Here is a 26,945-nt window from a genome sequence, read left to right on the forward strand (position 1 = left end):
AGCTATTACTATTTTTATTAACATTAATAAAACGTGTTATCTTAAGTCTATGTGTAATGAAGACCCTTGTTCAGCCCTGAATATAAATCCAAGTCTGATTGCTGGTTAGGATCTAGTTTTCTTGCTCCTTATTCAGCTTGCTTCCTGCTGAGTTTTCATGACTGTATTTGAGTGATTTTTGTGTGAATTGCTGGATTCAGAAAAACAACTGTGAACCTAAATTGGCCTACACATCTCCACTCTCAGATTCTTTATAAACAAGATAGACAAGCCTAACCTAGAGACAGAGGGTAGAAAGAGACACAAATGAGCATAAAATCACTGAGCAGACAAATGAGACAAATTCAGAGCTGTGTTCAGTGTGGATCCTCAGAAGAGTGAATACATGTTTTTAGGACATTTACTGAAAACTGTCCAGACAGGCTGAGCGGGATAAATGTGTTATCCTCCTGCAACCTAAAGAAGGAATCTGAAGGAAGTGTATTGTTATTCTGCATCCTTCCAGGCAAGAAGCTGAAGTATGGCATTTTTGTGTTTTCACTTTTTTACTGTTCACTCTCAAAGCATTTGACCTCTTCTAAGTCCCAAAGGCTTCAAAGAAACATCCGAAAATCCCTCCTTTTCACAGGCCCTGGGAAAGCAGGAAAACTGACCTTTTCCATGAACTCATATCTAAATATGCAGCAGACATACCAGAACACAGACCTGGGGTTCAGAAGGTCTGGGTTCTAGTCCTGCCTCTGCCCCTGACAAATTGAATGACACTGGGCAATTTATTTAACTGCTCTGTATTCTTATTTTCTGTTTTTTAATGAGTCAGTTCAACTGTGTGATATCTAAAGCTCTTTATAGCTCTGACAGTCTAGGGCTGCGCGTCACAGATGACCGAATATTCACCTTCAGAGCTGCACAGACTATTTTGGAGCGCTTTACACAGAGCCTCGCACATACTAGACACACAAAAGTACGAAGCGAATTCCTTCTGCAGACTAAGTTAATCACCATCGACTATCTCTGCCATCCAGTACTCTGGCCAATAGCCGGGAACGCGGCGGCATAGTGCGTTATTTCCTCGCCGACACAGCTGTGTTTTCCAGGTCGCCCTGGGCCGGGAGTGGTACCTGCACACCGTCTACACCGTGCGGTCCAGAGAGGAGGCCACGCGCGGCGGGGGCAGCAGGGCCGCGCGGCGCAGCAGGAGGGGGGCCGGCGGCGCCCCGGGCGGGGACATCGGCGCGCCGAGCGGCCGCGGGACGGACATCCAGCACGTGGCGCTGCACCGCGCAGCCCGGACGCGGACGCCCGCGGGGAGAGCGCCGCCCGGAGGCCTTCCCGGCGGCCGCGGCTCCCGCCCACAGGCCGCCCCGGCCGCGCTCGCGGGGGGCATCGCCGCGGGCTCGCTGGGCCTCTGCCTCGCCGCCGCCGGGGCCGCGTGTGCGCGCAGGAGGGGGGCCCGGGCGCGGGGCTCCCCGGGGGGCAAAGGGGGCCCCGGGCCCGCGACGCCCCTGCGGAACCCTGCCGGCGACAGCTCCGAGGTGTGATGCCCCAGCTGGGGTTCCGCCTGCACCCCGCGTGCCCCAGGAGAGACCGGGGTGACCCAGACGCTTCTGTGAACGGCAGCGGACTGCGGACTCGTCCTCGGAGGGCCTGGCCGCCCTGACGGACTGTGCACTCTGTCTGCTCTTCCATGCATCAAGGACACCTGCCCCCTGCCCGGCGGGCGGCGGCGCCTGCAGGTGCCCGGGGCCGCGGAGGGCGGGGGGGGCCGCCGGCTCACTCCGGGCGTCTTGCCTCCGCGGTGGAGGTGAGCCTGGGCACAGGTGCGGACAGCCTCTCCCGGGTTTAAGGGTGGTCATGGCATCTGTATGAGCCCTCAAGGTGCAACTAGCACATTGTCTTTCCATTGGGTAACAGTTTTATTACTAGAAAGGTTTTCATTGGTAGCCTGAAAGAAAGATACACACACAGTTTATATTGTGACAAGTTTTCTAATAGATGAAGACGGCACAGAATTGTGACCAGGGTTAGCTCAACCCACAATCACCTTTCGGACAACTTGGAAGAGACGGGAAGTAAAGAGAGGGGCAGGAACTCACTGACTTGGATTTGAATTCTTTCTCACGCTCATCAGACCTCCCTCGTTTGATTTGCTGATGTGGTTTTAAATTAAACCAAAGAAAATGTTAAGTCTGGGAGAGACTGTTGAAGAAAGACTGCTCTGTTTTGGTATGTAGTAAGAAACAGAGTTCTTACCTTATTGTTCCTCAGCATTTGTGGGCAATGAGAGGATTGGTGACATTTTGATAACAAACAAATACTGTTGTGTTGGACTCACATTTACAAGACAACGTTCTCTAAGAACTGAGCCTAGAGATTGCAGTATTGAACCCATAAATGATCACGAGAAACATCCTTCACGGGTGGAGGGAGAAAGTGGTATTTATTAATATAATATTTTTCACCAAAGTGCCTCTCGAACATAGTTTATGGAACAAGAAAAATTGACAGATGATACAAGAGGTTAACTCTAGGAATAGCAGAGTCACACACCTGTGTGTAGAACTTGAGGCCGCAGGACATTTTATTAGCCTTCTCATCAGCTTCTGGTTCAAACCATGGGAATCTCTGCACCTGTCATTCTGAAGGTGGTCTTGGAGGTGGCCAGCATCCCTGAGAAGCTCCTTTGAGCTGGGAGGAGAGCACCTTCCCTGGCATCTCCAGGGCAGTGACCTGGTGCAGCAAGGTGCCTCTCGGTACCCAAAAATATAATGTGTAAACTGCTTATAGTGTTAAAAACCAAGGAGTTTGAGTGACTTGCTGGGCAAGCCCCCATGGCCTATCTGAAGACACGTTCTTTCACCAAATGGCAGATATGTCAGCCGGAGAGGGAAATGTCAGTAGTGTACTGGCAGTCTTCCAAAAGCGAGTAAATGTATTTCGAACAAAAATACGGCCAGGGTGAAAAGAACCGTGCCTGAGACTGACCCTCGAGGGCTGCCCGGAATCCCCTTCGCTTGCAGCCATAAGCTGGCCGCCCTGGACATGGGGTAGAATGAAGGGCTTTAGAAAGCCAGCCTCCTCTCAGGTCGCACAGCCACATCTGACCTGGTGTCTGTGAACAGCGACAACCTCTTGATTGAAATGAGAAAGCTGCGCGGGTGCTGGCAGAGGGGAAAGTGTGTTCACGCTCACCTCTCTTCTTTGGGCAGCTCTGCACTTCACATTCAAGGTCTTTTAAAGAATGGAGTAGGCTGTGGTCTCCTTGCCGTGGGGAATTTACAAATATCACCTGCAACTCAAAGGTTCCCCAAAGGGGGAGAAAGAGAAAGTACTGCCTAGCCTGGAGCTCATCACATCAGTGTTAATGGTTCCGCAATTACCCCCTTTCTTTTCCTCTGCGAACGTCTGGCAGCAGCTTGCCTGCTTCTTTGGCCCCTGTTAGCTCACAAGGGAGCGCGCATGAGCCGAGCAGCCTCACCCGGCACATGGACTTTTTATGGCTTGGCATCGGGCTCGGTTTACACAGACTGTTCGAGCAGGTCCTCTCAGTAGACTTGTGCTGCTGTCTTAGTAAGGATGCTGGTGTCATGCAACCTTCATGACTGCCATGGAACCTTGGGAGTCTGTCGCTGATGGAGTACTCAGCCCAGCACCGATACAGGTCAGCTTTGAGCCTTTGGGCCACGCTGCCTTTATACCAGATGTTTCAGCCTACACTAAGTTGTTCTCATGAGACTACTACCTGTGAACTGGAGGACTTATAAATGCACAACATATCTATCTGTTCCTAAAAGAAAAATCTCCCCCTCTCTGCCCGTCTCCTCCCCTCTTTCTCTCTTCTTCCTCTCTCCTTCCTTCCCTTGAAAAAAGAGAGTCCATGGGAAATAGGCAGATAGCTTTCATAAGTATAAAGTACTTGGATTTCTGCATGACTTTCTTAGTATCTGTTTACTTAATATGTGATTTAATACACATCAATCAAAAAAACTATTTTTGGTGGAAGAGAGAACTAGGCAAAATGCTTTATTGTTCAATAAAACAGACCCTTCTATTCAATATTTTGTTTAGAAATTATTCTAGTATTATCAGAACAAATGCATAAAATCACTTCCCATGGAGAACAGGATAGAAGAAATAATAGCCCTTTAGATACCCCGTAGCTTCTGACCCTAGTTAAAACCAGGTCTTGTTGATATCTCACAGTAAAGCCGAATCGCAAAAGCAGCTCTTAAGCATCGCGGCTCTCCTTGCATGTGAACTGTAAAGAACTGATATACGTAACTGTGTTTTAATGATGGGTTTTTTTATTCCACTTCATGCCCTGTGTTAACATCTGCCATGTGCTCGGTTAGGATTAGCACTTTGGGGGGTATATAGAAACCCAGCCACTGCCCTGCCCTCAGCAGGTTGTAAACAAATGTGTCTTTCTATTTAAACCAAAGGGATCAAGATTTGCATTCGGTTCCCTCCTGGACCAAGAACACACCAGGTGCATCATTTCTGATAACAGAGCCAAAGCAGAGGAGTTCAAATCAGGAATCTAATGGCATTGTCCTTTGCAAACCCACACAGAGAAAGCAGGTTGCAGAGATATGAGCAGCCCTGTGTATTCTTTTCCTCTTAATGGAGGACAGGCCCACTTTGCTCCAAGAATGGAACATAAACTCTCATCCCAGTCGTTCAACATCACCAGCACCTCCATGAAGCATCCAGTTTGAGTAAAGGTCAGATGCATTTGTGATAAGAAGGAAAAACTCTAGATTCAATATGAAGGGACTTAGTCCTGCAAGAAGCAAAACAGCTTCTTTATCAAGTCATCTTATCTCAAAGCCTTTTCCAAGCCACCAACTCCAAAGTCAACTTTAAAAACGGAATGGAACCTGTGTAAAAATCACGGAGAGCCTTTTTCATGTAAGTCAGCGTTAAGAGTTAAAATAGTCCCAAATTGAGAAATGTTAAAGTAACAATAACAGAGCAAAATGTAATGACATTTAGATTTTTAAGGCAGGAAATGTAATTTCTGCTACTATTTTGAAAATACGTACTTAGTTTTGACTTGGAAACCAACTTAGTCCCTGAGCAGAAAAAAGAGAAAGTATTTTAAAGATGCGAATGTTTTACAAATTGGAAATTTACATAATTGTGTTAATTTGAAAGGGTGTTATGATTCTTTGAAACTATTTCACTTTTTCTGTCCATGATAGCAATAATAATAAAAGGATAAAAATAGGTGTCTTTACTAACCACATGGCAAATGAATGGGACTCAGATGTTCTATCAGTCCAATTTCCCTATGATTAGAAATGTGTAATTTGTCAGGAAACCATAAATACTGTTGTTGTCACACATGTGTGCATGTACACACACACAGAGAGACACATGTGCATATAAAAAAAAGCAAGCATCTGATTTCTAGAAAAAGATGAGCCTAAAAAAATAGTTATAATTGAAATGACCCATACAAAGATTTAAAAATTTATCAAGATATCAAATTAATATCTTTAATTTGATAAAAATTTTAAAAAGATATCAACAAGACCTGGTTTTAACTGGAGTCAGAAGCTACAGGGGATCTAAAAATTTAAGTAGGTTAACAGAATACTCTTTTGTGAAAACATACTGATCCTGGGAGTTCTGAGACATTAGTTCAAAGGTTAATGTGTTTCCTTAAGATGTTTTCCTAGAAATTATTCCAGTATCACACAATAATGACATAGAAATTTTCAGAAATTATTATCTGGAGACTCAAAGTATCCCTCACTGTATTTCTACTTGTTTTCACATCCTTTGATGTTAGGAACAAACAACTTTGAGATTTTGGTGGTTATTTTGATTTTCATAAAAGATTTTAAAACAGAAGTACATGGTATTTTCCTAATTTTTACCAGAAAGGTTATACAGAAAACTTTTAAACAAGGAAATAAAGTTAATTTTCCCTCTTGAGCTAAAGTTGATAAAACAAAATATACTAATGTGAGATTCTCTTTTGATTTAATTTTATTGGGAAATAATCAGAATATTGAATTTGCAAACTTGTAAACAGTTGTGTTTTCTTTTTTCTCTTTCAAGTGCATTTATTTCTTTTTCCCTGATATTTGTTGGTGCGTATGTTTTTTTCAAAGAACAATGTCAAAACAGCAAGCACCCTCCAGCAGTGACATCTGCTCTTAGTGTCTGTCCCTCCCTTCCTTTCTTTCTCTGAGATTCATTTTTCATTCTTCCAGCAATACTTCCCTTTTGACTTTGAAAACATTACCGTTTTCCCTATGTAAGCAGCATTCTCATTCATCGGAAGGTTGGTAAGTGAGCCCAGCATCTGTGCACCATCCCTTCTTCATAAAATGTTAAGGTTTGGATGAAGGAAAAAAAAACTCTCTGCAAAAACCAAAAGCATCGTACTGAATAATGTGATGACAATCTGCTCCTTGATTTTCTCTCAGTGGAGGCCCAACATTTTCATTTAACATATAAAAAAAAATCCCTTTAAGGATTTAGAGTAATAATAAAAGGTCAAAGTTCACATTCTTGGAACCATTTTGGATGATTGAATACTTTGAAATGAAGTAAAAATCAAAAGAAACTTATTGAAGTATTTAAAATTATAATTATTAAATGCACAACACTTTTACTATTAGCCAGATGTTGCCTACATTGATTAAACACTTAAAGAGAATTTCTACCATTTTTTCAAATGTTTGGGTAATCCTCACACATAAGAATTGTCAGTATTGTGCCTTAAAAAAAGGAGAAAGAGAAAAGAGAAATGTAAGTGTTTTTAAACTAGTATTAAAAATAAAGAGCATCATAATAAAAATCACTTAAAATACAGACAGGTAATACACTTAAAGTCTGGTCATAATAAAAGATAATTTCCGGAAGGGCCAAATTTAAGCACATCACAAAAAGTACAAAACAGAGTCTTCTGTGGCTTCAGGAATTCAAGTTTTAGGCAAGATATTTTCTAAGCCCATTTGTCCTTGAAATTAGACTTTAGCCTGGGCAAGCATTGTGTGTTTTATTACCGCATGAAGTGTCTGCTTCCTTCCTGAGCGCCCTCCACTGACTGGTGCATCTGTGTGTAATTATCTGCCCAACTTAATAGCCTTTGCGGTTTCCCCAGGGTCTAGTTTTTCGTGTATTTCCTAGGATACTGCATATTTACTGGATATTGAAGTTTATCCCTGGGAAGCCAATTGTATGACTACTTTGAAGCCATTCAGTCTTACTTTCATGTCTAAAATAATTCTTGCTACCACTTGTGTTTCCTAACTACACTTATTTTCCTTCAAACTATATCACGTGTTTAATATAAATAAAGCCTATCTGTTAAAATGGCCAAGTGATTGTGGTGCATTCTCTAACTCTTATTTACACCGAAACCACACAGTTCCTCTAGTCCGCACGTGTCAGTCAGTCCGTTCTGGCTCAGAGGCCTGAGCTTCTGCAGGCTTCCAGGCTGGGACATGTGCCCCCACTACCTCCATGATGCTGGTGGTAAAATGTTGTTGCCCCTGAGCAGGATCTACCTGCAGGATCTTAGCGCTTGCTAAGTTATGCTGGTCAGTTACACTGGCCCAGACACTGCCAGAGGCCTGCCAGGCAGGGGCAATGGGTATTTAGAGAAAACAACATGTTTAGATGACTAACTCTTTGTTCCATGGAGCAGGGTGCCTAGACCCTGCCACAGGTACAAAACCTGCCCGGCTGTCCGGCTGCTGCTGCCGAATCAGCTGGTCTGATCCGCTGAGGGGGCTCTTCACGGCCAAGGCAGAATAGGCGCCTTTTTGCAAACTTCACCTAAGTCAATAATCATTTCAGTTACTCTGAGGTCAGATCTTCACTATGTGGCACCACTATTTAATACCGGAAGGAAATGCAAAGAGCTCCTCCTCCCTTAAAGTAAATGAAATACTCTCTTACAGCTAGTGAAGGACAATCCCAAGAAAAGGTAAAATACACAAAAGAGGGTGGACTTCTGTGTCAAAGGTTGTCATTCCCATCACTGTCCCACCCCCGGCACCCTGAAAACTGTCTGGCACGTGGTGGGCGCTCTTAGTCTACTGGGCTACCAAGGCCCCTGGAAGTTACAAACAAACGCAAAAGCAGTCAGTGTTCACAGGAAACGATCAGTTGTATTCATGCATTTCTGCGGATAAGAATGATTTGCATTACTATCACCTTTCTACAGGTCAGTGTTATAACATAACCCACGGACGAGGATGGGCAGAGATCACCTGGATGGTGACCTAAATGAAACATCCACTAATTTTTCTTTCTTTGCCATTTCAAACTTGCTCACCTTTTCCTCACATTTTCAGCCAGTGGTTGTACTGCACAGCCTCTTCGTCCTGCACCGAGATAAAGCGGAGATGTGTGCCCCAAGTTTCTCGGTGTCCTGACAGGGCTGAGCCCCGGTTGCCCACAGCAGTTAAGTGATTTATTAGTAAAATTTGTATTGCTTTCCTTCTTTCCTCAAGTCACCTCCTTCCCTCAGAGTACTACCTGAAATAGCTTCTCAAATAAATCACTTACTCCCATCCTTGTCCACAGCCTGCTGATACGTAAACCCCAAGTGAAACACATTCTTGGTTCACGCATCTGACCACTGTTCACAGGCCAAGAGAGAGATTTTCATCTTCGGACACCACTCAGCACATGAGAAACAGGAGATGCCACGAAAGGATCAGCTGCACCCCATCCCCGACCCCACCACCTACCAGACCCAGAAGCCTGTCCCCAGCTGTGACGGGCATTGGTTCCTGACAGAGAACCCTGAGCGACACAAGGCCACACGAGACGTGTCTGTGTCTGCAGGCTCGGCTGTGTGTGCTGGCAACCTAGGAACTCTGACCCAGGGTGCAGCCTCGCAGCGCTCACAGGGGCACCTGCAGGAGCTAGTTTATTCGGACGTTCACGGCTGATGGTCCACATCCACTAACGTGCCCAGCCTGGGAGAGGAAGGCCATGGCATCCATCCACGGACCTAGGATGAAGGAGCTGTGCACTAACACGTGTAAGTTACTACCCTGGGCCATACCTCTGGCACAGAAAAGAGACGAATCCTGTTCTTGGAAAAAGTCCAAAACGCTTTTTAATTTGTAAATTTATTGACTACAGTGGGTGGCAAGATATGAGCCGTATTGATTCACTCTTAGACCCAAGAGGTCTCTCTGCATTCTTTCATCCCCGAATGCCAGGATGGATGTTAAATGATGGTCCTTAGCCGAGAAACCCCGTGCTGGGGAGGCTCACCAACGGAGCTCCAAGGAATCTAACAGAGGGGTATACCGTCTCTATGCACCCAATCTGAAGAAAATAAAACACAAAGTCATTTCTGGCCTTCATATTGGGGGAGGGGGGGAGATATGGCTCAAAGACAGTGATTATCTTGCTTATGCCCCAGGAATGAAAATAATTCAGTTCAGTCTTCAGAATGCACCATATTTTGAAAATTATTAAAATGCTTTCTTTTTTCTTTACCCTTATAATTACATGATACTTGAGGTATCTTTTCCATGGAACTGGGGATAAGGGATACTTGGATGTTCTGGAAAGAATGTAAGAGCTTCTGACATATAAAAATGGGATTTTAAAGCAAGGCAAACCAGGACATTAGGGACCAAGCTTTGCTGCAGAGTTTTGTGTAACCCAAGTCCAGACAGAGAAAAGGATTAGACCGTTCCTGCTCTAGTGCCAGGGATTGAGAGAGAAGGACGGGAGACTGGGGGCTGATAAGGGAAGTGGGGATCACAGCAAAGACAAAAGGGGGTCTTGCCAGTGCCCCCACTGCTCCTCACCTAAGACTCTGGGAAGAGTTGACCCCCCAGGGGTCCCTGTACCCAGGTCAGGCACAGCCAAACACACTTAGTGAATCGTGTGTTGCCAACAACCTCTGGAAATTGCATTGGCCCAGCAGCTAAGGGTCAGCGCCTGGGACAGCTGGGGGCGTCAGCCCCTGCTTCAGCTCTAGGCTCCGTGCCTCCGCACACCTGTGATTAAAACAGCAAAAGTGCCTGAAGGGCGTTATCTGCGCCTGCTTCCATCCTGATGGGGGAGGCTGAGGTCCCAGGACTGCATCTCAAGGAGGCTGGACACGTCCCCTCCCCGGTGCAGGCTGTCCCCTGGGTCCTCCTGCTGGCCTTGCCCCCCTTTCAGCTACGTCCCCTAAAGAAAACAACTGCATTCTATGCTGGGGGCCTGGGTGGCTGTATTTCAAACGTCATCCTTGGCATTCACATTCCAGAAGAGCCCTGCCCTTATTCCTTCTGTGGTCCCTTTGCCCCCAAGTACATGTATCTGCAAAGGAGTCCTCTTAGGGAGCCTTCGGTGGCTGATATAATACACGCCCTGTTGTAACGCTGAAGAATTCATATGGATTCCTGTTCGGAGTGGGACTAATGTGAGTCTTGTAGAGAATTTTCAAGCCACAGGAGCCCAGGGATTCTGATGACGCTCCCACGGCCCCATCCCCGCCCCACGGGAAGCCAGCAGGCTGTGGTTTTGACAAAGAGCTTGCAGCGCATCAGAGAACAATCACTACCAGGGAGGACTACTAGGTTAGAGTTTGCTGTGCGATGCTGGGAAAGATTTACTTCTTCGTGCCACCATGGAAACCCAAGAGGGAGTGACTGTGGATTTCTGGGAGAGGCCAGGAAGAGGTGTTTGCGGTGTCCTGGTCCAAGCAGGGCCACCCGCTTCATGGCCCTCACGCCTGTGACAGAGGGTCAACAGGTAAGTGTCTACAGGTGTGCAGACCGGCTCCAGGCTGATGGAGGTGAGCCCTGAGAGGCGCCCCTCTGCCCTCAAGGCTTGTTAAGATGCATGTATTTAGCCTATAAGGAAAAAATATGAAACTTGCTGCCTTAAAAATGAGTACTAGGGTCAGAGAATCAGTAGAATCTATTAAAAAGTTCTTAAGCTGTGGATGAGGGGAGTACATGGAAGGGGTAGGAGCAGAGATGGCGGTGCAGGGGGGCTCCCCAGACCATGTGTGGAGTGCGGACAGGGGTGTGGGCTGTGTGGAGAGTGTCTGCACACACATGTGCATGCTCGCACACTCCCGGACAGAGGAGAAAATCATAGTAGGCGCCCAGACTTCGGAACCTCAAAGATTGGCACTAAAGGCAAGAAGGGAATACCCGGGCTCTGTCCCCTCCCAGGCCCGCCTCCCCCAAGCAAAACGCGATGATATTTAAGAGCAAGAACTCCATATTAGACCTGGTGTTAAATCCGAACCTGACACTCACTAGCTGAGGGATCTTGGACACGTGATTAGCCTCTTGACAGCACTTTGTCATCTGTAAAGTAAGAAGACATTCCGGCACATGAGGGGCTGCACACAGGGTCACACAGAGCAGACATTCAATGAAAGGTAACAAAAAAAATTCCACCCCATTGCACAAAACGGATGTCAAGAGAAAATTGCACTATGGCCACAAAAGAATCTCTGACAAAGCAATCCTAAAAATACATCACATCCACATTCTATGACTTCTTTATTTTTAACTTTTTTTTGAGGGGGAGAGTAGAGTTTACAAATAATCTTGATTACTTGTGGCTCTTGGGACTAACAATAGAGTGAAAGCATTAAGTCCATGGGACGAGGTTCCCCAGTGATTTCAACCCAGGAAACCTTTTACAAGCATTGTCACCTGTGAGCAAATAACTGACAAGCTGGTGGCTGCACTGAGCCTTGTCCCCAACTCTTACAAGGTACTGCGAGGCTGGGAACTGGCGCTGCTCCCAACTGGGGGACGTGCACCTAGGGGTCTCATGCAATCTGCCACCCAGGGTCGGGGGCTAGGGGGCTGGTGAGGAATTTGCAGCCAGAGCCTCAGGGCCTCTTTAGTCTTTAACACCATCATCAAATCCAAATTTTAAGCATTGTGGGATTTTATTGCAGTCATCAAGAATTTAGCAAGTAGTTGCTTTGAGATTATATATAAATCAGAGACATGTATTACTTTACAAATGATCTACAGTGCTTCTTAAAACTATTACAAAGTAATTCTGAGAGCTTAGTCACCATCCCCCAACAATTTCACCCTCTACTGTAAGAAAGGTCTTTTGGTATATAAATCCAGGACACCTACGAATTAATTATCCTAAGAAAAATGCAAAGTTGTTTATGTGCCTAAAAATAGAAGTACAAAGCCCTCATTTTTGCCTTTTTTTTTTTTTGGCAGCCTCTATAGCATGTCCTTGCTAATGCTGTGACAGCTGTGGAGTTTTCGGCTTGAATAGTGTTGCCATTCTCAGGACTCCTACTGCTGGCCCCCCGCAGGAATAGACGCGACTCCCTGAGCAGTGGCCGGCTGCCCTCAGGACCTCAGGCTCTGCTGGGAGCCTTCTTGTGGTCATTGTAGCTGATGCCACCAATACCCTCCAGTATATTCATGGGCAGAGGGAACACGATGGTGGAGTTCTTCTCCGCGGCCACGGTGGTTAAGGTTTGCAGGTAACGCAGCTGGAGTGCGACGGGGGACTCGGCCAGCACCATGGAGGCGGACTTCAGAGACTTGGAAGCATTCATCTCGCCTTCTGCAGCAAGGACCTGAAAAGGCAGAAATGTAAGCGCTCAGAAACAAACGTTGACGCGTGTGAGCTGCGCCTTCCTCCTCCGGTGGGCTCTCGCAGCCCCCACTCGGCCACACGCCTGCCATCCCCCCACTTTTCTTTGGCGAGGATAAGCTTCCCAGCCTAATGTGATCAGAGAAATTTGAGGAGGTCCCAGGAAGCCGGGAGATACTTTACAAATTCTAAGTCCCTAGATTTCATCTTCAGACAAAAGAAATGCCCTGTTTTTAGCCCGAACGAAGGTTGGCCCATCCACCCCAGGAATGCTCTCTAGTCACTGCGTAGCCTGATTATGAGCTGCATTCGTTTTCAGAGAAACCTGAAATTCGAGGTCTCCACCTGGCTCTCTTCTGTGGCTTTTACGTACCAGAGGAAATATTTTTGTTTCATTCTCTTGCCAACAGAGTCTCATTCTTACAGTGTGAGATGTTTGAAGTTCTCTCTGCTCTTGGCGGCTGACAAGCAGCAGCCACCGCCAGTCTGATGACCTCACTGGGCATCTGGGAAGTGCGAGCGCCTCCTCTAATTCTCAGCCCGCCTGAGGACCTGGCGCCCGGCTGCCGCGTCCGGGGGCACCCACTGCCCACGTGTGGCAGCACCCCCAAGAGCCCCCAGAGCTTAGCCAATGACCCAGAGGGAGGTGAGAAAGGAGGCAGAGGAAAACCTCCCTTTGGTGCACAAAAGTCTGAGGAATCTTACAAAAAGCTTCTGATCTTAATTGGTTTCTGATATTTCCAGAAACCCGTCCACACGGACATGAAGGCTACAGAGCCGACAGATTCAAAGGCACCTAAGGCCAGGGCGCACACCCCTCCCTCAATCCAGCACACTTAGCACACTTGGACGGTGACGCGCAAGACAGTCCCCAGCTTGGCTACACCGCAGTCAGCGGTTTCATCGGCAGACGGGCTCCTAGACCCCCCGAGACTGCCTCGCTGAGCCCGAGGGGAGGTAAGGAGCTGGTGTGTGTGACCCAGTTCCCTGTGGGGCTCGGGCCCGCCTTGCTGAGTCACTGAGCGGGGTTGCCGGCCGTCCCCTTGACCCAAGCCTTGTTACCAAGCTTCCTAGAGGCACACTGAGCTGCCCGTTTCCTTTCAATTCAGGAGGAAATCCTCAGTAAAAACAGGGAAAAAGAAACCCTTTTCTTATCCAGCTAACGGAGAGAGAGGCTGATCTTTCCTTGAAGCTGGTGTTCTCCAAGGCCAGGCAGCTTGCCCCGCGGGGTGGGTGCGCCCTCACCTTGGCCCTGGCTTCCCGGGTGGCCTCGGCCTCCGCCGCCATGGACCTCTGCAGCTGCACGGGGATCCGGACGTCCTTGATCTCCACTCGGGCCACCCGGATGCCCCACAGCTCCGTGGCGTCGTCCAGTATGGTCTGTTTGCAGATGGAAAGAAAGGACATGGAGCAGAAGAAAGGCCGTGTGATTAGTTCCTGGCGTGTTGTATATTTGCAACATCAATTCCTCTTCTTTGTCTCCCCTGGTATTTCCCACCTGTGCAGCAACACAGTCAGGGAAGGCGCAGGCTACTGGTCACTTCTTGGGACTGAGGAGAATCCCAGGAAGGGTTCACGGGCAACATCTGATAAGCTTTCCAGTGGGTGGCAGAGCCCACCCCAAAACCATCCCTAAAGAAGTGTCCTTTGCTCTCGCGCACATTCTAGCAAATACCCCAGGTTGTCCTGTTGCATCAAGTCGGCAGCCATGCAGGGTTTCCCAGATGCACCTGGGTTTTGTCCTGCGTCTGCCCTTGGCAGCTGTGAATCACCAGGCCAGTTACTGAGCCTCTCTGATTCTTAGTGTCCTCACCTATAAAAGGTTTCCCTTCAGGATCGTCATGAGATGTGGAGATCATGCCTACGATGATTCCATAACCATTACTACTGGGCTACACTGACCCTTGAACGACACGGGCTTGAACTGCACGGGTCTCCTTACATACCTATTTCAATAAATATATTGGAAAGTTTTTTGGAGATTGGCCATAATTTGAAAACACATTTTTTTTTCTCCAGCTTACTTTTGTAGAGATACATTAAATAATACATATAACTTACAAAGTATATATTAGTCGACTATGTTATCAGTAAGGTTTCTGGTCAACAGTAGGCTATTAGGAGCTAAGTTTTAGGTAACTTGTGACTACAAGTTACGCGCAAACTTTCACTGTGCAGGGGGTCGACACCCCTAACGCTCATGCTGTTCAAGGCTCACGTGTGTCCTGCTCTGTTTACCCTCCGTCCCATGCCAATTTAAATAGATAGCAAGGCATATTTTTTAGAGCAGAAGCAGCCTAAAGTCTAAGATGTTTTTATCTTTCAGAAAGCTTTAGACCACTAAAGGTGTCTTGTTTGTCATCCTGGAAGGGAGGAATGCAGAAGAATGCCTTGAGAAATAGTGAGATCGGATGGGTGGTGCCTGGAAGGGGAGGGGGCAGACCTCTGTGCTTCCAGATGGGAGGAGGTCCACACACAATCACAGGAGATGGTGTGATCTCAGAAGAAGCCAGAGGCCTGACTGTGGCAGGGAAAGCATCTGAGCTGTCAAACTCTTGGGGTACCCCCAAATACTGGGGTGTGAGAATGGGGTTACCCTGCAGAACCATTGGAATCTCGCAAAGCCTTGGGTAACTGCTCACGCTTAGGGTCTAGAGGAGAAGCCAAGAAAAACCTAAGCTGAATTTTCCTCCTAACCTGCAGAGAAGAGGCTCAGAATCAAAGAATTGATTTAAGAAAATACAGAAGGGTAAATGAGAGTGTGTAAGATGGACATCTGCTACTTCCCCACCAGTATTATAATTATGATACTTTGATATTATTATTGATATTCTTACGACAATGGCAGGTTTTTCAGGAACTGAGGTTCTGTGCTATCTCAACAGAATCCTGTTCCAATTTTCACACTTAGCCGAAATGTAGGAAAAGGGTCAAGTGTACAAAGCTGAGTCACCATTTTGAATTCCAAACAGATAAGGCGCATGATTCTAACGACTCCTTTGTTCTAATCAGATATGTAATTATAAAGAAATGAAATCACAAACCGAAACCCTTCTGTTTAGAGCAGTGTGTGTGTGTGTGTCTGTGTGTGTGTGTGCGCACACGCGCGTGTATGTGTGTGTGTGACCATGCACAAGTGCTCAGGTGATGGGGTGTTTGGCCTGCTGGTAGTTGATAATAAAATGAATGAATTGAAGATGCAGGCTACTAGCTCTTGGCAGTTTTACCTGGATGCTATGGGCTATTTCCTCTCGGCCAGCCAAGATCTGGGACAAGGTCTGTGTCCCTAGGACGTTCCTCAGGGTGGTCTGGGCCAGCAGAAAGGTGGCTTGGTGGACATCGTTGACATTAGCCACGGCCGAGACAGCGCTGTGGATTCTGTAGTAGACGACCCCATCCACCTGGGTGGTCACGGAGTCTCTGGTGAGGATCTGGAGGGGACAGGGAGGAGCTCATGCCACACAGCCACCAGCAGGGCCAGCTGCCCAGGGGGCCATGCCACAGGGGGGAGCAGTACTGACAGCTCGGGCCAGTGCCCCCAGAAATCCGTGCCGGCTTGAGTATAACACCATCCCGGCCTGTAACCAAATTCCCACACTGTGGTCTGTCCCTGTGGCTGTGAGCTCGTCTGAGAGCAGTCTCACAGCCCATGGGGGAGCCCCTTGATCTGCCATGGGGCAAGCTGGCATTTCTATTTTAAATGCAACAGTCACCCCCCTCTGGAACTCCACCATTTAAACAGAGGTAGGATGCTCTTTCCCTGATGCCTGAAATGTTTTGGTTTTTCAGTTTTTACCAGACTTGATGAACAACAGTGCCTCTCAGAAAGCATAGATGGCACCAGAGACCATGTTCTATGTTCAAATACAGAGAAATACATCCACTTTGTGTAGAGTCTCCGCATTAATCATTCTGGATAATGTGATGAGATGCTTCAGAGCAAATGAGGGATTTCTGGGGCCACCACGGGAGCAGAACCTAGAACGCCTTTCTCCACCCAGAGCTGTCCAGTATGGAGCCAGAAAAGGCCCACAGTAGGTCGCTCAGCACCCCGAGCTCTCCTGCACCTGGGACCGCCCCTAGAGTAAGGACTCTGCAGTCCCCAGCGTGGCATGGGGACAGCCGTGTTGGCTTTTCACTGAGTTTCCTCGACCGAAGAGAAGAAATTAGCACTTACTCCTAAATGAGTGCCTGTCTTCACGTCATCTTTGCCCCCCACCCCCACCCCTGATATCACAGATCCTTCTCATGTCTCCTTTCTTTTTCCTGGACGCTTTTGGTTTGAGAGTGTGCCAGATGACCCATAACTCGGGCTCTCTCCCCTGTTCCCCCAGTTACTGGTTTGGGTCATTTGTTTGCAGTACGTTTAGAACTGAGCAGCATTATTTTGAAACCCACACGTCCGCGGGCCGGGTACAGTGTCTGCGTGGCCCCCCACCCCCACCCCACAGTGTCGCTTCCCAGCACAGAAAACGTGAAGCAGAGGTGAGAGACGTTCCTAAAAAGTCTTCTGCGAGGGTGACAGAGAGGATGACACCATAACCAACCACTGCCCTCCACCGAATAGAATTCGGCTCCTTCGTACGACGGCTCTCTGACGCCTCCAAGCACCCGCTCCGGCAGCCCCCGCCCAGCTTCTCTGCCCGCTGGCTCTGTTCCCTCCCCTCGCGGGCTTTCTCCCGCCCGGCCATTCCAAGCCGTCCAGCAATCCAGCCCTTGCTCTCGGCTGCATGCTTACTTGGCAGGACAAGAACCACTGGTTTCAGGAGCCCCTCCGGCCCCTCGAGCAGGTCTCTGCGGGAATTCAGCTCATCCTCCCCCTTAGAGTTCACAACACACTGTGAGGTTTCAATTGTCTGTGTAACGGGTAAGACACAAGTTTCACTGCCACCAGCCTATCTTTAACAGGCGTTACCTCTTGTGGGGGAATGTTGCACGTCACGGTCCGGAGATCGACTTTAACAAACACATCTATGCAGGGCAGAACCAGGATCAGGCCTGTGAGAAGGAAAACAGGGCTTGAATTTCACCCTATTAAAAACAAGTGTATCAAATTGTCTCCTAGCTACGTGGTATATTATTTTCATGGTGCTACAAAGTCTCTCAGAGTATCTTCTTCAGCAAACATCTCTGGGGAATAGTCACTTCCTCCCATGAGTCGGCCAAAGGAAAGTACTTCCCTAGGAATTGAGATATTACGGTAAAGACCTAAAGATACTTGAAATTTAATTTTTAGATTTTATTTTTAAAACATTCAGCCTATTCTAGCCAAGGGCTGAGCTTGACATTAATTTAAAAGGATGTTTTGGGTATTGTTTTCTCTCTATTAAAGGTGTCCATACTAAAGACTCAAGACACAGACTTTTGACCTTGAGCATCAATGGCTGTCGACATTCTTAGTCCTCTTCATGGTACTGAAGGAATGTGCCAGTTAAAATCTTCCCAGAATTTCAAAGTCCCTAAAACCAATGTACTGCCGAATTTTCATTTTCTCCACAGCTGCGTTCTTGCTCAAACACAAGGGCATTATCCGATGGTGATCACTTTTATTTCTCTCTGAGTTGTGACGTATTTGGGTTTGGGGCTGCGTGGGAGGAGGACGAGGAGAGAAGAACTCCCCTGAGGATCCTGGGAACCGTGACCCTCACCCTGGTAAGTGTTCTGAATAGCAAGAGTTACAAAGATTAGAAGCACAACACGTGTCAGCAGGAAGGGGCACCAATTCATTTCCATTTGCCGGAAAGATTTTGTGCTGTTTTATTTTCAAAGTCACAAGAGGATTTTAGGTGAGCACCTGTGCAAAGGGCTGATGACATCAACAGAAAATCGCTGCTAAGGTGCTTGCTTTCTTTCCATCCCTGAACTTTTCTTGAGCCCTGTGGTGAAGCTGACTGCCTAATTCACTTCCTTTGTCGGTGCCAGCTCCCTGGGGAAGGTTACGGTCCTTTGAACCACAGAGAGTTAAGGCCCAGCCCTGCCACTTTCTAGCTTGCAACTGGGATTGTCACCTAACTTTCCTGGGCCTTTGTTACATAATATGTGCAAGACGGTAGTGGAGATCAAACACGATCCAGCAGGACAGAATGCAGTGCCAGGCATGTATTAAGTGCTCAAAAAGTGGCAGCACCAATGATTAATACTTTTATTATTAAGAAAAATGTACCATTTACCAAAGTGGAGAGGTTTTCCATTAGCAATTCAGCTTGTTTCCCTCTAGCTCATAGGACACAGTTAGGTAACTGCTTAGCCCTAGAGACACATGTGACGAAAGCAGTCACCGCGGGACAGTCACCGCGGGATGCAGTGGTGAACTCTTTGGGGACAATTCCCTTAAAGAGATATGCTTCTCTCTGGAGCCCTCCAGGTTATGGCTGGTCCACCTCTCAGATCCACTGTTATTCTAACGTACCATCCGGGGCCCACCAGGTGCGATCTGACTGGGAAGGGGCTCATCTTGCTCTTATACCTCAGTTTGTGTGATTCTAACACTTCTGATTTTGACAGACTCATAAGAACAAAGTAACTAATTCCTGCCCCCTTTTCTGAGGTCCTTTTTGAAATTAGATAAGCAGAATTACACTCCTTGAAATGGCCAAGCCTCCTTAGCAAGCTTCTCCATTTGAGGCTTTCCTATTTGCTCAGGTAACAGGCGCCCGAGTGCCTAGCAGGGTGCTCGGCCCAGGACAGAGCAGAGGGGACAGGAGGTCCCTGCTCCCAGACTTCCTGCAGTCCAGTTGGAGAGAAAAGGATTTTATGCAAATACACCATATAGGGAGCAGAAAACAAATGCCTAATAAATTTTGCAAATAAGACAGATAGGCAGTAACCATTCTTTTTCATGTGGCTTCTATGATGATGTTTTTGATAGCCTTTCCTTTCAAGAATATTAGAACTTATTGCCATTCTTGTGAGTCAAAAGAAATATTAGCCATTTCATGTTTCAACTAAATATACACCCAGGGAAGTTATGAACATTAAATCAATGTTTTACTTCTAGAGTTTTAATACCTGACACAAACACTCCCACCTCAACCCCCAGAAAACCCCATCCTTTTATAACATGAGCTGTTTGGGACATTTTTCCTTCTAGGATTACAGAGAGAAGATGGAAATAAACACTACATTTGACAAAAGGAATTGTACAATTGCCTCCAGCTTTATATTTGTATCTATCTACTTGCCAGGAAAGAGGAAATTACCTTTTATTTTTCCATTAGCTCTTTTCAAAGAGAAGCAAAAACCAGCTCCTGGAATTCTCCCCTTGAACCCCTGGCTCGTCTCCCTCGGCCCCGTAAACCCTCCCCCTCCCTTCCACCGTTCTCCTAGCGGCCCTGGTGATAAGTGATATCCAGGCGGTGTGACCAGAGTGGTCTTTACGCACCCTCGCTGACAGTCTCAGAGGCAGTGACAGGAAACAGGTCCAGGTTTCCCAACTGTCAACCTGGTGGCCCAGGGGCCACTCTGATTACCTTGCATGAAAGGACAACAGCCTTCAGTTGGGGCCCCGGCTCCGCGTGATTTTTCTCTGCCTCTCAGTAGATGCTGCAGGGATCGCTGTGGTGGCGGGGGGAACACCAGCGACGCCCATGCCCCCAGCCAGCGGCAGCCGCAGCGTCTTACCTGGTCCTTTGGCTTTTTCGGCTTGGATGCGTCCCAGGCGGAACACAACAGCGCGTTCATACTCCTTAATGATCTGCGAGATTAAGGGAGCACACTTAGCCCTAGTGGCTCAGCAGCTTGTAGACAGCCCAGCTCACTCCCCAGGGCAGTACCTTCAGGCACATCCATATGGAGACGGGGAAGGTAATGATCACCAACACGAGAGAAAGAAAAAATAGGATCCAGCCGCAGACACCGAGCCGCTTACCGCTGATGCCTGGAAATGAGAGGGAAGCGAGCCTGTTGCTGATGTGGTGCTTGGGAAAGCCACTCAGCTGTGTGGGTGAGGGGACCACCCAGCGGGCTGGCCAACCTTGATGGGACTGAGGGGGAACTCAAAGTCCATGCACAGCCATGAACGCAGTAAACACACACGTGCATGCACACAGACAAAAAGCATTCATTCAGGTTTTAAGATTAAAATTGACCTGTCCCTTCCAAGAGAAGCCTCCTAGCAATCAACACTAATAACCACTATTACATTTACATAGGGCTGCCACGGTACCCTCAGAACACGTAGTGTGACCTGGCAGGGGGCTCATGCACAGCCTGCATCAGTCATAGGGTACCATTCTAAAACACAGATCCCTGGGCCCCCAGAGTTCTCCAGGTGGAATTCAAGGCACCCTCTGAGGCGGATGGGCAGGTACTATTACATTATCCCTGCAGGGATACAATGTGGCAGGGCTACACTTTATGGAGTCCTTCGGTCTGAGTTCCTGTGAGCTCTCGTACCAGGGCTGCGGCCTGAGGTCAGCTGCAGATGAAGCCCTTCTTCATCTGCGGAATGGGAATAGACGTTAACTATCTCAAAGGATGTGGTGAGGATTAAATGAGATTAATTTTGTGTGGCACCCGGCCTATGCATTAATATCTACAGAAGGAAATGTATACTGCTACCTTTATCCCCATTTTACAGGCATTACCAGGACTTATTATATGCTGACATTTGATGTTTCTGACGCATCATGGAATTTGGTCACACCGGTTCATTGCACCGGATGTCTTTGGCTAATCATACATTACGATAACGGCCGCATTTTGGCTTCATGAATATTGCCTTGTAAAAAGATGGAACTAAGTTCAAGTCATACGTCAAGGACCTAAAACTCAGTGCTGTGCAGGAGTGGGGGTGCCCGGGGCTGGGACCCCAGGAGAGCGGCCCAGGGCCAGGGACTCGGCAGGGACGCCGGCTGGGCTGCCCGCCCTGTGCACCCCGTGTGGCGGCTACGGCCTGAACTGCTCTGCATAAGTGCGTGTCACTGGGACAATCTCCCTGAGCCACGGCGCCGCTGCGTCCCCTCCAGCCCTGCATCCTCGTGTGAGGGAGTCGTTCAGAACTAGACGTGGTGACACAAGGGATGGGGACGTGATTCCTGCTCTGGGATGAGCACACCAGCGTCGGGGTTAATGGGGCCGCTGCTGTCGAGACCCGAGCAGCCGGGCGTCCTTAGCAGCCGTGGGGCTTTGGGGGGAAATGCGGCCTCGAGCACTGCCAGCTGCTCCCCTGCAGGGCTACAGGGCTCAGCCTGGTGAGTGGGGCTGGGGAGGGGGCTCTGGGGTCACAGAGCTCAGCTCTGAAGGCTTCCAGGCTGCCTCCCCAGCCCTCCTGGCCTCCACACTAGGGTGCTGGGCTCAGGTGTGGACTTGTGGGTCACAGCTCTGCCCGAAGGACATGCAGGGACATTGTTCAAAGGACCTTCAGGAATCTCCTGGGCGGCATCTCCTCCCTGCACAGGCCCCTGCCAGGACCTTCGCTCGAGGCTGGGGGGTTGCTGAAGGGGAGAGATGGAGCACCTGTCGTCCCCTCCTGCCTCGCCCGGGTCTGTGGAGGTGCGTTTCCTGTGGGTGACCATCACAAGGCCATAAACCCACCTCCTGGTAGAGAACTGGATTTTGCCAGCCACCCTCAACAAATTGTCCTGATTTCTCACTCATCCACTTAACAAATGTTCTGCCAGTTATATGCCAGGCCCTGTGCTAGAACAGGGGAGACAGAGGGATACAAGCGCAACTTCTCAGCACGAGCTCATGTCTGGCAGCAGAGCTGCAACTTCCTTCTAGGAAGCGTGCAGCTGGTGAAATAAGATTCCCTCCTGCGTGGGGCTGTGACGCAGAACAGCACATGTAGTTGACCTCTTAACTTCAAGGTGCAAAGAGGAAGCACCTGGCCTCACAGGACCTGAGGCCCAGGGCTGGCGGTTCGGGGACAAGGCCCTGAGGCTTGGGCCTGACATCCTTGGGAGGGACTTTAGAGAAGCCCAGGGCCAGCCCTGCACTTAGCAGCCAGAGCCTCCCTGGTCAGCCCTGACGTCATCACCTTAATCCCTCCTTAGTGAGGTGGTGCCCGCACGTTCCACGGACAATGATCCGTGTCACGGTTACTGACCTGGGCAGTGAGGCCCACCCCCCTGGGCTCTGCTCCTGGCACCTACATGCCGCCCAGCACCAGAGGACCACCCCAGAACCAGGGGCAAGCACTCAAGGCAATTTGGGAACTTGCGTGAGGCCGGAGGTGGGGGAGAGCCCGCCAACCGCTCACCCCACTTAGGCGGCGCTAGAAGCAGACCCAAATTTTAGTAAATAAACTAGGGGACTGGGTCGTTAATTCCCAACTTTGGCTCCGTTAACAGTGTTTAAATATTAGCCCAACACTCTACGCACTCCTTCCCCACAGATCTGTTCTATAGTCATGTCCTCTCTAAGCCAGAATAGCCTTTCAGGTACTATGCCATTGTTTAAAAACACCACAAAAGAATGATGAGCATTATACACGGGGATGAAAATCAAACCCACAGTAAGATAATAATGGAAAAAGCCTCCGGAATGGCCAAGAGCAGACACAGATGCTGCTGCTGGTTCGGCAGCATGAGTAGCCCCCGAGCTGCCGGGTCCGCAGAGGGCTGGGGTCACCCTGAGACCCCACCTGACAGCACCTGGTAGACTAATGCACACTCACTTTATGACGCAGCCTTCACCTTCTAAGGAAAACCTGAGAGAAAAGAGTGCTGATTGCAGAGGAAAACATTTGTATTCAAGCACATTCACTGCGATTTTATTCAGAAAATCCAAGAAATCAAGAGCCACCCAAATCTAGCAACAGTAGAATGAATGGATGCAGTGGTGGCGAAGTCATCCATAGGAGGATCCCTCAGAAAGAGAAGAGGTCAGGCCACTGCCACGTGCAAACTGTGGGTGAATGTCACAGACAGATACGGGGTGACATAAGCCAAACACAGAGTACACACTTTCTGATTCTCTGGGGAAGAGGACGTAGTCTGTGGACTCCCTCACACTGACCCATTTCATCCCAGAACAAGCTAAACTCATCTATTTTGTTGGAAGTCAGAGAAGTAGCTTTTCTAGGTAGTGGATCTGTGGGTGGTTGGCTGCTGTATGGGAAGGGATGAGGGAGATTTCGGGGTGCTGGGAATGGCCCATATTGTGATCTGGGGGCTGATAGCACAGTCATGCCCATGCTGAGTCTGTGGAAATAAAGTCCAGTGGAATGAGAAAAGCCACGTGCTAACAGCACATAGGAGCTCCTGCAGTACAGAAACGCCAGCATCCTTGCACATCTTTGTGCCTTTGCATGCATGGCCTTTGTGTCCGCAAGCCGCCCATCACACCCCATTTTCTCCTATCTGTCGCCTAGCCTGAGGCTCAGCTCAGACACCTCCTCTTTATTAGGAAGATTGTCCTCTCTCCCTGCCACCTCTGGGAGCCCCCTTCTGAGCTTCTAGCCCACCCTCTGTCATCCCTTTGCAAAGCGCAGTGTCGTTTTTGTTCACTTGAGGGCTTTTCCTGTGAAGTTGGTGCATTCAGAGCAGACATTTCATTTTCCTGTCTCTGTCTCCTGCCTCACAGTAGATTCTGAATCCATTCACTGCATGAATGAATGAAGGGCCCACTATCAAGAATGGTGCTCAGCAACGTGATAGATTGACTGATCTGTCTGGAGCTTCTTGTCAGGAAATAATAATCCCTCAGAGGAGGCCTGCTTGGTCTCAAGAGGGCCAGTTAACCTGAGAACGTGTGTCCTCGGACTTTCTCCTTCATACGTACCGCCTTGCTGCACCCACACCCCCACACCTGTAGGACCGGAAAATAGAACATGTTTTCCTTGTGCAGGAGCTCAGAATGAGCCTCCCCAAACAGGCCACTTGGGCATGTGGATTATTTTGAGCTGAAGACAGTCATCAGGGCCCAACAGACTCAGAAGGGGCTTTAACCTCCCGCTGAACTGCCTCTGAGCTTAGATGGAGGGCTGGCCCAGGACAGCGCCTCACCAGGGACAACCACAAAGAGCGTGGGCTGCCGCGGCAAGCTGGCCTGGGTGTCCAGGTCCTCTCTGTGCCCCGTGGCCTCTGCCTGGCACGACAGACATGTGTTTGCCGAACATTTGCCCTTCCCGTCTTCCTGTGAATCGTCTTCCCCTGTGTCGAAGCCCCGGACCCCTACCCCTTTCTCCTTAGCCCAGAATGGCACAGAAGATGGCAGAGGTGGTCAATTCCTGACCACCTCGGAGCCCCGCGTATTTGGGGTTCTCATGTGTACAAAATTCAATGTGTTTTTCTCTTGTTAGTTTGTCCAATGTCAATTTAAGTAACAGACCAGACAAAAAAACCTGTTTTCCTCCCTGCACTTATATCATCCCCCTCGCCCGCTACCTGCCCTTTTGGTGTCTGAACTAACACCAAAATAACCAGTAAAGAGCAGATACTTTATCCCTAAGATTTTTTGCCCAAGAGTCTCATGATATGTGTTATTTATAACAGCAGTCAATCAAAAGCAGCCTGAAAGTACAATGGAGGGATAATTAAGCAAAACAAGATATATCTACCCAATATCATATGATGACTGTATTTTTAATTCACAAAAACATGAGAAAATTACTGTGGTATAATGTCCAAAGAAAACTTCTAAGATTTAGATGACGAGATCCCAGTGAACTTTGCTTGAACTCTTCAAGGGGAAGGAAAGGAGAAAGGAAGGGATGGGAGAGATGTCGGGGGCTGATGAGCGGTGGGGTGCTAGCGAATGCTGAGCGCCTCGGACTCTGGCCGGGCACCCTGCTTTGTGGCATTCTATGGGTTCTCATTTACTCCTGGACCCTGTTGGACCTGGAAGCGATGCGCACCAGTGGCTGAGGACGGGGTCGCAGGGATTCATTTCATTCTCTCAGCACTTGTCAGTGGAAGTTTCTGTACAGCTTGCACGACGGAATTTGTTGTCTTGTTAACGCATCCGAGATGGAGGCGAGCAAGGGAAAATTCCTCCCCACGCAGCCCGGAGAACTGCTTTTACACAATCAAAATGGTGATTCTGCTCTAATCATGCCATTCCCCAGTTGATGTCTCAGCCTATTTCATGGAAACTAAGATGTCCCACGAAGCTTCTCATTTAAAAAGATAGTGATGCGTACTCCCAAGGAGACCTTCCCTGCACTTCCAAATGGCATTACTGCCCCCGACGTGTCAGCATTGCTAAGCCTGCTTCAGAGCAAAGTTTCTTTCCCAATTTAGCGAACTGTCTCTAAACGTGTAATTTTCCTTTACAAACTAATAATGTCAAAGCTTGTACTAGGACTTCTGTGGCAATATAAGGTATAGAGTTTGGGTTAGGACACACACGTGTGTGTGCACACACTCATACACACACACACACACACTGTTGCACACACCAGCATCACTTTCTGCACTGTCAGCAAGTTCTTTAACTCTTCAAGGCTTGCTTCTCTCGCTCAAAAAATGAGATTATAAGAGAATCCTCAGAATTAATGTAGGATTTGAAAATATAACGCAAGCAGAATGTTCTATACTACAGAACAACCATCAGTGTTCCAGGTTGTAACTAGCACTCACGGGCTAAGCTTTATTTTCCTCAGCTTCTCTCCATGTATCAAACATGGTGCAGCTCAAACCAACTTTTCTCTTTAATCATAGCATCATCAGATAATACTTGCAAATGGGTACATTTCAACCTGTGCAAGTCTTCACTATTTAATGCCAAAAAAAAAAAAAAGAATGCAAAGATAAACACAAAATCTACCTAAAACTAAAGTAAAGGAACAAGTTATAGATGTTGTTCAAGAAGCAAATGAAACCACAATAAACAGTGAATCCCAAATCCTGGGCACTAAGAGAAATCGTAGCCAATTCTCTCACGTGTCCGTTGATGTCCAGGGACCCTCTTCCTCCCTGGGACACCACAGCTCCCCCTTTGCTTCCCACCCACAGAACACACTTAGGGCTTTGTGCGGGGCGCGGACAAGGAACTTACCCACTAAATTCCCTTTCTCCTGCTTCTCAGGGGAGGACACCCCGGGATCCATCTCATTCTTGAGAAGCCTTTATACTTGGCCGGTTTTCACTGGTCTGGAGCCAGGCGCTCCGGGCAGCGCCCGACGTGCTTGGGAGACGGGAGGTGGAGAAAGGAGGCGAGCGTGAGGGAAGCCGCTCTTCTTCTGCCAGCACCCTAAGGAGCCGTTGCCCTGGGTGAAGGAAGCCTGCCAACACAAACAAAGTAACTCCTTGAGTTTGGACTGCCTTTGTTCAGGGAGAAAATTCAAAAGAATATGACCTGATGGTGTTATTTGCTATGAAACGTCACTAGGTGATTTTCTACCTTATTTGTATCTTATGACACATGTCTAGGCACCTTGTGTGGTTGTTCAACCCAGTACCAGGGAAGGCACGCCCACTCTGATGCTTCAG

General features: G+C 48.3%; 2 protein-coding genes across 2 annotated transcripts in view; one reads left to right on the forward strand and one right to left on the reverse strand.

Annotated features, from left to right (window-relative positions):
- FREM2 (FRAS1 related extracellular matrix 2) overlaps window positions 1-7,339 on the forward strand; it is a 138,791-nt gene extending 131,452 nt beyond the window's left edge. The window contains exon 24 of the mRNA XM_037012052.2: window positions 1,098-7,339. Within this exon, the coding sequence (XP_036867947.2) occupies window positions 1,098-1,541 (444 nt within the window). The 3' untranslated portion in view covers window positions 1,542-7,339. The remainder of the gene's footprint in view (window positions 1-1,097) is intronic.
- A 4,535-nt stretch (window positions 7,340-11,874) lies between these two features.
- STOML3 (stomatin like 3) lies at window positions 11,875-26,722 on the reverse strand. The gene is made up of 7 exons (XM_017680984.3): window positions 26,512-26,722; window positions 20,343-20,446; window positions 20,191-20,263; window positions 17,486-17,568; window positions 15,798-16,001; window positions 13,816-13,950; window positions 11,875-12,553 (listed from the first exon to the last, which is right to left on the reverse strand). Exons 1-7 carry the CDS (start codon window positions 26,561-26,563, stop codon window positions 12,329-12,331), a joined length of 876 nt encoding a protein of 291 aa, XP_017536473.3. The 5' UTR covers window positions 26,564-26,722; the 3' UTR covers window positions 11,875-12,328.
- Between the last annotated feature and the right edge of the window lie 223 nt (window positions 26,723-26,945).

This window comes from Manis javanica, chromosome 1, assembly GCF_040802235.1.
Source record: "Manis javanica isolate MJ-LG chromosome 1, MJ_LKY, whole genome shotgun sequence".
NCBI lineage: Eukaryota > Metazoa > Chordata > Mammalia > Pholidota > Manidae > Manis > Manis javanica.

Coding starts and splice junctions, on each gene's coding strand:
- STOML3 (XM_017680984.3), bottom strand. CDS start 26,563: ATGGATCCCGGGGTGTCCTCCCCTGAGAAGCAGGAGAAAGGGAATTTA. Junction 16,002..17,485: donor GCAACATTCCCCCACAAGAG/GTAACGCCTGTT, acceptor TGTCCCCTCCAG/ATCCTCACCAGAGACTCCGT. Junction 13,951..15,797: donor AAATAGCCCATAGCATCCAG/GTAAAACTGCCA, acceptor ATCTGCAAACAG/ACCATACTGGACGACGCCAC.